General features: G+C 34.5%; 2 protein-coding genes across 2 annotated transcripts; both read right to left on the bottom strand.

The window, feature by feature from the left end:
- Nucleotides 1–2,048: 2,048 nt before the first annotated feature.
- LOC123890920 lies at nt 2,049–5,740 on the bottom strand. Its single transcript, XM_045940668.1, has 3 exons — nt 5,659–5,740; nt 4,323–4,910; nt 2,049–4,095 (listed from the first exon to the last, which is right to left on the bottom strand). Exons 2-3 carry the CDS (start codon nt 4,908–4,910, stop codon nt 3,427–3,429), a joined length of 1,257 nt encoding a protein of 418 aa, XP_045796624.1. The 5' UTR covers nt 5,659–5,740; the 3' UTR covers nt 2,049–3,426.
- On the bottom strand, nt 2,049–12,128 carry LOC123889030. Its single transcript, XM_045938204.1, has 7 exons — nt 12,035–12,128; nt 10,778–10,898; nt 9,908–10,393; nt 7,522–9,279; nt 4,323–4,910; nt 3,586–4,095; nt 2,049–3,434 (listed from the first exon to the last, which is right to left on the bottom strand). The coding sequence occupies exons 3-7, from the start codon at nt 10,391–10,393 to the stop codon at nt 2,160–2,162; spliced, it is 4,617 nt and encodes a 1,538-aa protein (XP_045794160.1). The 5' UTR covers nt 10,778–10,898; nt 12,035–12,128; the 3' UTR covers nt 2,049–2,159.
- Nucleotides 12,129–12,538: the final 410 nt, after the last annotated feature.

Raw genomic sequence — 12,538 nt, 5'->3', positions numbered from 1 at the left:
TAGATTCATCGTCGGTGGAACCATTGTTACTTTTCATCTTAGTTCATAAAATGAAAAGTGTTAAAGTTGATATCATCTTATTTCAATGTAGCATGCAATTCAACAGACAACTCTAAGAGGTACTTGTCACATTCATTTCCAAGTCACCCAAGCATTAACGAATTCTTTTCAATATGCCATGTTCGTCCAATTAAACTTCTTGCTTAGAGGAAAAGAATAATGCACATTAAAAAGAAGTTTCCGTGAATATAGTTCAGTTGGTAAGAATATCATATTTTATATGTAAGAGTCAGAGTTCGAATTTCAAACATTTCACTTATTCACTTTAAAAATGTGTAATTTTAGCCACTAAACTACTTGATTAAAAAAATGTCGGAGTTTGTTTGAGAGAATTAAAATAAAGCATATAGTAATAGTAATTGTTTAAAAATATGGAAATGCATAATAGAAATAAAATAAATGCATTTATAATTTATTAGAGTTAAATAATATATTTTTAGTTCATATAGGATTTTATTTTTAATCTCTATAAAAAATTCCTTCGATTTTTTCGTCCCCACAATGTTGTTTATATTTCTACTGTTAAGCTAACTTAAATGTACCCTTCAAAATTTTGAACGTCTACCCTTTGAAAATGTGAATTTTTTAACGAAGGATGAATTAAATATGAATTATTTAAGCGACAAAAGTTCAAAAAAATTAAATATTTGGACCTGTAAATTAAATTTTGAAGCCATTTGTTCTTCCAGAGACTCCTACCAAATATAGATAAAGGCCCGGTTTGATTTGACTTATTAATACTTTTTAAACGTAAAAACCAAATTGAAACATAAAATAAACGTAAGAGACCAAATACGTAGTTAAGCCTTTTTTTTATCATTCATCCTCCCTCACCATCTTAAAAAAATAGATTTTAATTATTGTAAACAAACGGCAAATAACTTTAGATTTTTTTTCAAAATCTCTAAAAAAGATGATTTTTTTTTAAATCTCAAACAAACAGGTCCATAATCAAATCAAAGTAATCATTTATGACATTCAATAGATAAGATTTTCCATCCATTTTTCTTTTTGTCAATTTCCATCCATTTATTTTTTCTCACATTTTAAATAAAACAAAATTATAGGTATATGAAACATTTTTTTAAGGATTTCAATCTCTAAAGTGAGTAAGAAAATGTAAGAATATCAATGATAGTTACTTGTTATTTTAACAAATTCATGATTTATTATGATGTACCTATAATATCTACTTTTAATTTATTAATCAATGGGTAAGATTGCTCACTTTTCATATGATAAAGTGAATTGTTCAATCTAGATGAGCCAAATCCATTTTTGTAGATGGTTATTTACTCATGAAGTGATTTTATTATCTACTTGAAAAGTTTTTTAAGATTAATATTCCATATTTTTTATGTAATTTTTAAACAAAACAAAAGTATTGCTTCAAAAAACAAAACAAAAGTATTATTATTGTTGAACCTGTATTTTTTTTTTAGTGAAGTGAAATTTTAGGTTATTATCTTAAGGATAATGATAATTGTAACGAGAAAGGGAAAAAACGAAAGGCAAGAATGATCTGGACCCTTCATTTTATACCCACCCACCGCATGATTTCTGTGGGACAAGGAGATAAAAGTTTGAAGCTATTTATAAGCTTCCACGTTGCATATTCTTGCTTTTCTTTGCACACTTCCTTCGTACCATTTAGCAGTGCTGTTATCTTAATCTTCATAATTTTAGAACGAACACTAACTTGGATTTTACTTCAGTTAATTTATTTGTTTCTTCCAAACCCTAAATCAATTCTTGATTCATATTTGTGTCTTAGTTAAGGTATTCATTTCTCTCAAACACTAACCATTTGGTTTTAATTAAGGTCTTTGTTTTTGTAAAAATTTAGTTTGTATGATCGGAATAACTTTGGTCATAGGAGCTACTTCGTGCGACTCAACTAATGATTCAATGATCTGCTTATAAAAAAAAATAAAATTCAATGATCTAGTACTATGGTTGACTCAATGACCGATCCGAGTTTGATAATATTGCTTCAAAGTCTCTCTCCTACCCTAGATACTTGAGAGAATTTTTTATTGAAGGATCGATAGCCGAATAATAATTTATCTATATCTATATTCTATCTTTACAAAAAAAAATCACATGACATAATTTATACTTTTGCCATTTTTGTGTACATTTGTACCATCTCCATCCAAATGTTTTTCTTCTTGTACCAAAACAGCAGTTCCATGATCTGAACAATGATGGTGCAGCATTGTTTTGCCTCTTGTCCGAGCCTTACAATAACGATCGAAAGGATCTTTGTTGTGTGTCTGGATGTGTTTCCTTTTTGGTCTTCTTTCCACATGCAGGAATTCATTTGCTATACATTCCAATGCTCTAACTGTCAATGGTCTGTTTCTAGTGCTTTGTCTCCTCGGAATTATATCAGCCTGTTGTTCTTGTTCAAAAGAACCAACAGGGATTCTAAGAGGCTCCTCGACTACTTCGCGAGTAGCAGATGTTAGACATGAAGCTTTTGTCTTTAGTCCCTGCTCACTTTCCTCCACGACTGCCATCGTTATGCTATTTTCGGACTTCGATGGAACCTGAGGTATGTTGAAGGTGAAAGATTCACATTTCTCAACTTTAACACAAGAAACACTTTTGTCTGCTGAAGATGTTGAACTTCCATTCTGCTGATGACTAACGGGATCACAAACATTTTGGTTGCCATCTCGAAAGCTAGAATACTGAGAAAATTCAAGTTTTTCTGATCCCAAACCTCCTGAAGAATTCTCAATGACGCGGCTCTTCTCTGACTTGGCACAATCAGTCAATCTCCTCCTTTTAATAGGAACAACTGCATCAGTAGAATCACCTGATCTTACTCTCCGATTGAATTGATGCTTTGTGATCCTCTTCAGATGATCATAATCATCAAACACATAGGTGTGTTGATTTTTCTGGTTTTCGGTCCTCTTGTTTGCATCATTATCAGGATTTTCATATGCTTCTTTTTTAATGGGAGCACCACTGTTAGATACACCTCTGCGACTATCAGTTTTATTGATTTTCTTTTTGGCACATATAAGCATCTTAGCTTCCACCATCCTCGGTGAATCATCGGTTGAAGAGTCGCCCTTACTTTCTCCCAGAAGAGCAGTAGTCATCGTAGAAGCACCCTCTAATTCAACTGACGGATATTTCAATTGTTTCACTTTCAGCTTCAATACCTTTCCTTCGGAAAGTCTATTGGTATCAATAACTGTCAATTTTGTCGAATTCTGTATTATGCTTTTAGAGGTATCATTGCTACGGTTTACTTTCCTCATATATTTTTGCCCTTTATATTTTTTACCAGTAGCATCTACCTCAACTTTACTAACTGCATTGACAGGAACAGGTTTCAATTTCCTTAAATCAGATGGCTTTCCGCCATGCACCAAATTTCTTTATTAATTTGATATGATCTTTTTTGTAAGTAGAAGATCGGGGCTTGAGGTAACATTGACGATGATCATCGGATGAATCGTCTTCATTTGATCCCTTTTCTGGCTCTTCCTCATTGAAGTTACTAACGTTAGCTGCTGCTGCTTCTTCTTCTTCAAGCTCAAGAATATTCGGTTCAGCTACAACTTTGCCCAAGACATCGCTAACAGAATCAAAGTAATGATTACCTTTCACAAGTTTTCTCCTCGAAAACTTCTCAACACCGGGAATAAGAAAAACCAGATAATCTTTGGAGGTCACATAGCCTCGATACTTTGGTTGCTCAGAGTGCCAACCTCTTGCCAGTAAGCGGGGCCAAACGGCTTCCCAAAAGAGTTCATTACTTTTGGTTTTGCTCAGCCTAAATCCTCCTGTCAGAAATTGTATTATATCACTCGGTTCAAGAGAAGACAAAGCTTTGCCAGTTGGTGCTGAAAACGCCCTACTGTTTTTCCCATTTTCCCCACCAAGCCTAGTAAGGTCTCCCTCCTCCTTACCAATACCTACTGCTTCCATAAGAACGCCAAGTCCAACAGTAGCCTTCAATGAAGATATGTATTCTTCTAGAGAAGTTGTGCCCTCCACATATGACTTAGAAACCTAAGTATAAACATAAGCAAAGTGAGACTAAAACAAGATACTGAAGTATTTTAAAGTAAAACGGTACTGGTATGGATATAACCGCATAGAGGCTCAAATAATCATGATATGTCGCAATAAAGTTTAAATTGACTCAGCTATTCAATCGTAATTACCATTGTATCGAAAGCACATAGCATGTAATACTATAGACAACCATTAAACATGTAGTGCACCATGAGCAATACCTGTAACAAAGTATCTTGAGATTCTTCCAAGACGTGAGGAATCAAGCGGGACAACAGTTCCTGCTGCCTCGGACCAGTAAAAAGTTTCTGTCCTATCATACATTTTCTCCCTTTTGTCTTCCTGCACTCCGACCATCTACAATATCCATCAGTTTTGTAAAATTTTCCATAGTAAAGTGAAAGTATTTCCCCCATCCCTTTGTTGTCTAAGAACCTTTTGATCTGAATAAAGTTCTTCCCGAAAATAAACAAACCAAGTAGAAAACTTTTTGTATCAGCATCACTCCAGGAGCTACTCAATATGCCAGGGGCCAATTGACATGAATTGATGTCTCCATGTCCACTATCCTCCATTTCATTGTGTATCCATGTGACTGGGATGGGCAAACCAATTGCAAAGGAAAGTGATTTATCATGCCCAGCTAATGAATCAACATGATTCATTTGAAGTGAAAACTGCTCGGATTTCGTAATCACGGAAGGAATTTTCGCCTGGTATTGAGGACCTATTCGAGAACTCGAATCAAGGCCTTCATAAGACACATGCTCCATGAAAATGTCATTATCATTCTCCTCAAAGGGTACCATCTGCCAAGTAATATAGGAAAACAAAATGTTTTCACTTTAATAACTATCAATGAACTCAGGATCAGAATAGAATACAAGTAACATGAGCAATTTTCATTACCAAAAATCACTTTGATAAAAGTATATGTTTTTCTGTACCAAAAATAAAACAAAGGTAAGACTAAAAAATTTCCAATACAATGTAAAACATCCGATGTGAGATCGATAGTCTGAACACGAGTTTATAAGTAGAGACAATCTTCATTTTACAGGCCGGTTTAGTTAGGCCCAACTTCCAATTCTAAGATTTTTTTGTGAATAAACCAAAATTTGTCAACTTATTTTTCATCTTAAATATGTCTTGACACAAGTTCAAAATGAATACACCATATAGAATGAGCAAGGGAAAACATAATTAACAAAAACCCCTTATATAAAGGCGAAGAATTTTGAACACACACAATCAAACACACACAATCAAAACTGTTGCAGATTAATAATAATAATAATAACATAACATAACAGAAGCACGTGTTGAAGAAGTTAAGGATTGTTGTTAAGCTTTGAGGAGCAAGTGATAAATGCTGCTAAGGTTTTATTTTGAAAGGGTAAGCAAGCATATTGAAGACCAAACTATATATACACATAATAATAGCAAAAAATAAACAAACAAATAAATGGTTGATCAAAGATATATATATTTGAAGATGATGATGATTATACATTAACGTAGAACTGTAGAAGGGGAAGAAAGGAAAAGAGAAAGAACCTTTCTTTGTTTTGTTGAAACTTGAAAGAGGTGAATTTGCGAGGAACGAACAAAGCAACATAATCAACTAGTTTTGTTTTGTACTTGTTTTATTTGCTTACTTTTAAAAACGGGCCGAGTTAAAACTTGACTCGCCTGAGTTCGTCACTCTCGAGTTAAGTTGACGTCGTTATTTTTATACTTAAAAAAACAAGTCCTTATTTCCAAAAAAAAAAAACAGTTTTTTTTGTCAATAAGTGTAATTAAACTCAGATATAATTGGGAGATCCCGGGTTTGAACCCGGGACACGACGTTCGGCCTAACAATTTTAATATTTTTGCTAGTTGAAACATCAAGGTTTTGTATTTTTTTTAAAGAATTTGGCTCATCTAAATTGAGTGCGGTTTACGATAGATACAAGTGGTTAATGTATGCTTATAAAAAGAAGCGTTAATGGTCCCACGAGCTTAGCTCAATTGACAGGATATCACGTTATATATGTAGGGGGTCAGAGTTCGAACCCCGATCATCCCACTTATCCATCTTAAGGGTGGATTTTCTAACTACTAGACTACTTGACAAAAAAAATGCTAATTAATGTAATATCAAGTAATTCATTAATCACATAACCACTACCAATCTGTCAATAACTGAATCAATGTAATTTGTTTTGAGTTTTGGAATCGAGAAGACACAAGAAACAAGGTTTTGCGTGTTATATTTTTTTATTGATTTTGTAAACAAATAATAGATGAGAAGATAGCACACCGTGACTTCTTTCTTTTATTTTTTTCTTAAATTATAAGTGAAAAAAAAAATTGATGTGACAGTTGAGTCACTTGAGTGACTTGTCACATGAGCGTTTGATTTGATCAAAATTGACTTTTTACAAAAGGGACAAGGATTTGCTGTGGTAGTTTTCACACTGTTTTCACGCTGTTTCAAATCTTGACCGTTGATTGTAGATCGTACGGTCCAGATCAACACAGTTATAAAATCCCTTAAAACAATCGTGACCGTACAATTTTGATCGGACGACTGTAATGAATAACGACATGAAAACCGTGTCATTATTTACAACATTAAATCCAGTTACTTGCAAAAAGGGGTGAACATAGCGGGTTAGAAGTGCTATTTTGAAACATAAGCGGCTAAAATCGCAAGTTTCTAAAACATAGGGGGTCAAAAGTGAAATTTAGCCTTTTTATACTTTGTTTGTTTCCTCTGTTTTTAGTTTCCTTTGGTACTTAAATAAATTTTCTTTTTTATTTTCATGACAACACTGGTTTTATTTTTTTTCCTTGGAGATCAAGTTGAAAATTAGTCGTTGCTTCTTCTTAGTCCACATAGGAAACTTTGTGACCAAGCAACTTTAGGTCACATGTTTATGAGATGAGATCAGTGATTCTAAACTCTCAGATTTGATCTTGATTTTGATCCTTTTTGTCTTCAATTCAATTTCATATTCACTAGATATAATGTGGTGATTTTGAACTCGAATCTTCATGATTCTGAAATTGATTATGAAGTGGTGAACCTTGTCAGTCATTAATTCTTCACTGTTAACCATTTGACTTTGTCTTGTTTGCATGATCCTGAACTAATGTGTCTTAATGGTTAGTTCTGACTTTGCTTTGAATTTGAACCTTCAAAGTGATTTTTGAAGTCCTGAATCTGAAGTATAATTCAAAATATTACGGCTATAACATGATCATGCAAGTACAATTAATAGTTCAAAAAGAAAAGAAAAAACATTCTTAATCCTACAAACCAACAATCATAACCATGGGAAACACCTTCATTTGTTGATTGTATGCCAAAAATACTTCACCAAAAAGATCCTAAAAGATCATAATTGATCACTAAGCATCCTAATGTCATCTCCCCCTTTTGTCATTAGCTTGATTCTCAAGGATGCGAAGGAGAAGCTTTTGAATTATTTCTTGTCCTGCAAGCAACTTTTTGATATCCTTTCTCATCTTCCTTTGATTCTTTTCCAGCCGACTCACATCCTTTTGAGTAGCAGCAGCTTTATCCTTTGGTTCTCCTTGTTGATTGATGGAGTCAATCGACCCAATTTGTGTTGGAATATTGGGTAGGGTAGAGGAGCTAGGTTTTGAGGGTGGAACAAGAACAGCAGCAGGCATGTTCATGGTAGGAGAGATTAAAAACTTGCTCACCATATCAGAGTTATGGCTCATGATAGGAGAGTTAAAGACAGCGGCAATCTCTTCCACAATTCTGTCTGTTGAAAAAGCAGTTGAACTTCCATTCTGCCGAGGACAAATTGGATCACAAACATTTTTGTTGGCATCTGGAAAGCTAGAAGACCGAGAGAATCCTAGTTTATCTGATCCCAAACCTCCTGAAGAATTCTCAATGACGCGGCTTTTCTCTGCCTTGGTACAAGCAGTCAATCTCCTCCTTTTAATAGGAACAGCTACATGATTAGAATCACCTGATCTTACTCTCCGATTGAATTGATATTTTATGATCCTCTTCAGTCGGTTATCGTCTAACACGTTGGCTTGTTGACTTTTCTGGATTTCAACCATCTTGTTTGTATCATTAAAAGGATTATCATATGCTTCTTTTTTACTGGTAGCGCTGCTGTTAGATACACCTGTGCAACTATCAGTTTCATTGATTTTATTTTCGCTACATATCAGCATCTTAGCTTCCACCATCCTTGGTAAATCATCGGTTGAAGATCCAGCCTTAGTTTCTCTCAGAAGACCAGTAGTCATCGTAGAAGCATCGTCAAATTCAACCGGCGGATATCTCAGTTGTTTCATCTTCAATAGTTTTCCTTCAAAAAGTCTATTGGTATCAGTAAGTGTTAATTTTGTCGAATTCTTTTCAACGCTTTTAGACATATCCGTGCTATGGCTTACTTTCCTCATATATATTTTCCCTTTAAATCTATTACCATCAGCATATACCTCAAGTTTACACACTGAATTAATAGGAACAGATTTCAATTCCCTTGGATCAGATGGCATACCGCCACGCACCAAACTTGTATCAATAACCATGAATTTGGTATGATCTTTTTTGTAAGGAGAAGATCGGGGCTTGAGGTAACATTGACGATGATCATCAGATAAATCACCTTCATTTGATCCCTTTTCTGGCTCTTCCTCATTAAAGCTTTTTTCAAGCCCAAGAATATTTGGTTCAGCTACTACTTTGCTCAAGACATCACTAACAGAATCAAAGTAATGATCACCTTTAACAAGTTTTCTCCTTGAGAACTTCTTGATACCGGGAATAAGAAAAACCAGATAATCTTCAGAAGTAACATAGCCTCGATTCTTTGGTTTCTCGGAGTGCCAACCACTTGCCTGTAAGCGGGGCCAAACAGCTTCCCAGAAGAGTTCAGTACTTTTGCTTTTGCTAAGCCGATATCCTCCTGTTAAAGACTGTATTATATCACTCGGTCCGAGAGAAGACAAAGCTTTGTTGGTTGGAGCTGAAGACGCTCGACTGTTCTTCCCATGTTCCACGCCAAGCTTAGTAAGGTCTCCCTTCTCATTGCCAATACCTACTGCTTCAGCAAGAGCACCAATTCCAACCATAGACTTCAAAGAAGAAATGTATTCTTCTAGAGAAGTTGTGCCCTCCACATATGACTTAGAAACCTGAGCATAAATATAGGCAAACTGAGGACTGAAACAAATGATATATCTATATATATAAAGGTACTGGTATGGGCATAGAGGTTCAATTCAAATAACCATGGTACGGCACAATAAAATGATATTTCGCTCAGCTATTCCATCGTAATTACCATTTTATCAAATGCACATAGCATGTAATATTAAAGAAATTAAGAAATAAGATGTTCCATAAACTAGTGAAGCTTTCACTTTGTAACATCAAATGGATTAGGATAAACAATCTAAGAATCATTTGAAGCTCATAAATAAAAGGTAATTCCATAATATATCGAGTCCCTTGTTCCTAATTACTTCTATTCTTCAACATGGTTAACAAATCCATAAAACATGGACAGACAATCATTATACATGTAGTGCACCATATAAATCAGATTATTGTTAAACAAAAGTATTATTGTCATGAAATATCACCGCACTTCAAGACTGAATTTACTTCTGCAAATCAGAGAAGGGACATGAGAGAATGTAAGAAATTTTGAAATCACAAAATGCAGTCATACAGGGAAAATCAATCATCAGGCAACTGGAATACACTTATGGATATCATTACTAACAAAGGAGATGGAGATGAGTTGACAAATTTGAATACCTGTAACAAAGCATCTTGTGATTCTGTACAGACACGGCAAATCAAGCGAGATAATAGTTTGCGTTGCCTAGGTCCAGTAAAGAGTCTCTGTCCTATGATGCAGTTTGTCCCTTTTATCTTCCTGCACCCTGACCATCTACGATATCCGTCGCTTTTGTAAAACTTTCCATAGTAAAATGAAAGTATTTCTCCCATCCCTTTGTTGTCTAAGAATCTTTTGATCTGAACAAAATTCTTCCCGAAAATAAACAAACCAAGTAGAAAACTCTTGGTATCAGTATCACTCCATGTGACTGAGATGGGAAAACCAATTTCAAAGGAACGTGATTTATCATGCACGGATTCTGAATCAGCAGGATTCATTCGAAGCTGCTCTGATTTCTTAATCACAAAAGAAATTTCAGCCTGGTATTCAGGACCTATTCGACTCAAAGAAGATGCAGGCTCCATGAAGATATCACTATCATTCTCCTCAAAGGACCCCATCTGCGAGGAATATAGGAAAACAAACCTGATAACTATAAACTCAAATCAAGACTTACAAAGAAATGTCGATTAGATAACATCATAATGAAGCATACTTCAGACATGAGTTGTAACTATGCATAAAAGTAATATAACAAGGCTTAGACTACAAAAATTGCCAACACGATAAAACATCAAAACCCTCACCTCAACAATGGTTACTTAAATCACTCACATAGTAAGCTATTATTTTTTCTTTGTCAAACCAAAATTTGTCACATTTTTTCTCAAAGATGCCATTCTTGACACAACTTCAACATAAATACACCATCCAACGGCCAAGGATAACATCATACAAAATAAAAATAAAAAACTCTTCATATAAAGGTAAAGAATTTTGATTACCAAGAAACAAGATAATCAACCTCAGATCCACTTGTATGCTAGTTCACAATCAAAACTGCTGCAGATTAGCTTTGTATTTGTTTAGCTTCCAACTAAGGCTAAGGGCCTATGATAAGGTTCTCTGTTATGAGAACAAATACATAATAACAAAACCAATTAGAACGTGTAATTGATGAAGAGTATAATAAAGTGTGAAAACAAGAAGATAACAAACAAGCACATTGATTAACAACAAGAAAATCGAGTACACCCATATTGTAAACAATTAGCATGAGCACACATAACAGTAGCACGAGCTCAAACGGTGAACAATTTAAATGCTAAGGCTTTTGTTCCTTTTCCTCTTTCTCTCTGAATTTGAACCAGATATGCAAAGCTTCAGTTTTTCCTCATGGTATCAGAAGATATCTTGTTCTTTGCTTCGTTCACCTATGCAATATCCACTATCACGATTGCCGATAACAGCCACCATGAATCTTGTTAAGAGTCTCACATTGGATAAGATATGGCCTGAACATGTGTTTATAAGAGGGGACATTCCTCACCTTACAAGCCGGCTTTGTAAGGATTGAGTTAGGGTCAACCCAAATTATAACATGGTATCTAAGTCTATCCAAAATCAGTTAGGCCGCCTACTATCAGGTCACTGCTATCGGGCCACTTGTGTCATGCTCCCGATGTCCAGTTCGAGAAACATGGATTTCCACCATATTTTCAAAATCAGGTAGTGGTATTAATAACTGTAACAGTGATGTTGAATACATAAATCACCTCTTGATGACAATCTTGCTCATAACCAACATAAACCCTTACTTACCCTCCTTCAAGGATCTTCATCCTCTCAAACTCCCACTCTGAATCATCTCACCTCTTTAGGCCAGATTTCAGATAACATTCATAACATTAATAGCACCACTTAACCTATTAAAAGAATTAAAACTACAACTCTGAAATTTCCAAAGTTCTTTCAAGTAATTTTTTCTTAATTGATGTTTTGTATATCCCCAAATTCTCTTGCAATCTGATTTATGTCCCTAAATTGACACTAATGCTTAATTGTGATCTTATCTTCAATGCAAGTTTTTTCATATTTTCAAGATTCAAAGGGTAAAGCTAGAATCAAGAAATACCAAGTATACATAATAATAACAAAACAAAACAAATAAATAAATGGGTAAAGATATATATATATATTTGAAGATGATTATTGTGCAAGAAAATAAAGGGAGGTGAGTGAAAGGGAGAAAGAAAGAAAACCTGGTGAAATGAGGTGAGTGAATTTGCTAGGCATGAACAAGCAACACCAATGAACTACACTACTTGTTTGTTTTATAACGTGGCTTTGTTTTATTGAGAGAGAGAGAGAGAGAGAGAGAGAGAGAGAGAGAGAGAGAGAGAGAGAGAGAGAGAGAGAGAGAGAGAGAGAGAGAGAGAGACTGTGACTTTTAAAATGGGGTTTTTTCGGTTGGGTTTTGTATTTTTATTTGTGAACCATATAAAATTTGTGACATTGATTTAATTATCTTTTTTTTTTCTGTAAGATTTGTAACCTTTGATACTGTTTTAAAATATGTTCACTTGAATTTGTGGATTTTGAAAGATAGTTGCTTCCCAGTAAAGTAGAAATTTATTCATAATGGTATGATGATGAATCTTTGTTGTTCTAGACATGATTCGGCCGAAGAAGATATTGATCATTTTTTTAAGAACTATGTGTGGTCAAAACTGGTTTGGTTTCACTCTTCTTTGAGTGTTTGTTTT

This window comes from Trifolium pratense, linkage group LG6 (assembly GCF_020283565.1).
Source record: "Trifolium pratense cultivar HEN17-A07 linkage group LG6, ARS_RC_1.1, whole genome shotgun sequence".
Lineage (NCBI taxonomy): Eukaryota > Viridiplantae > Streptophyta > Magnoliopsida > Fabales > Fabaceae > Trifolium > Trifolium pratense.
The sequence above is the reverse complement of the archived record's forward strand: the minus strand, read 5'-3'. Positions and strand labels throughout refer to the sequence as shown.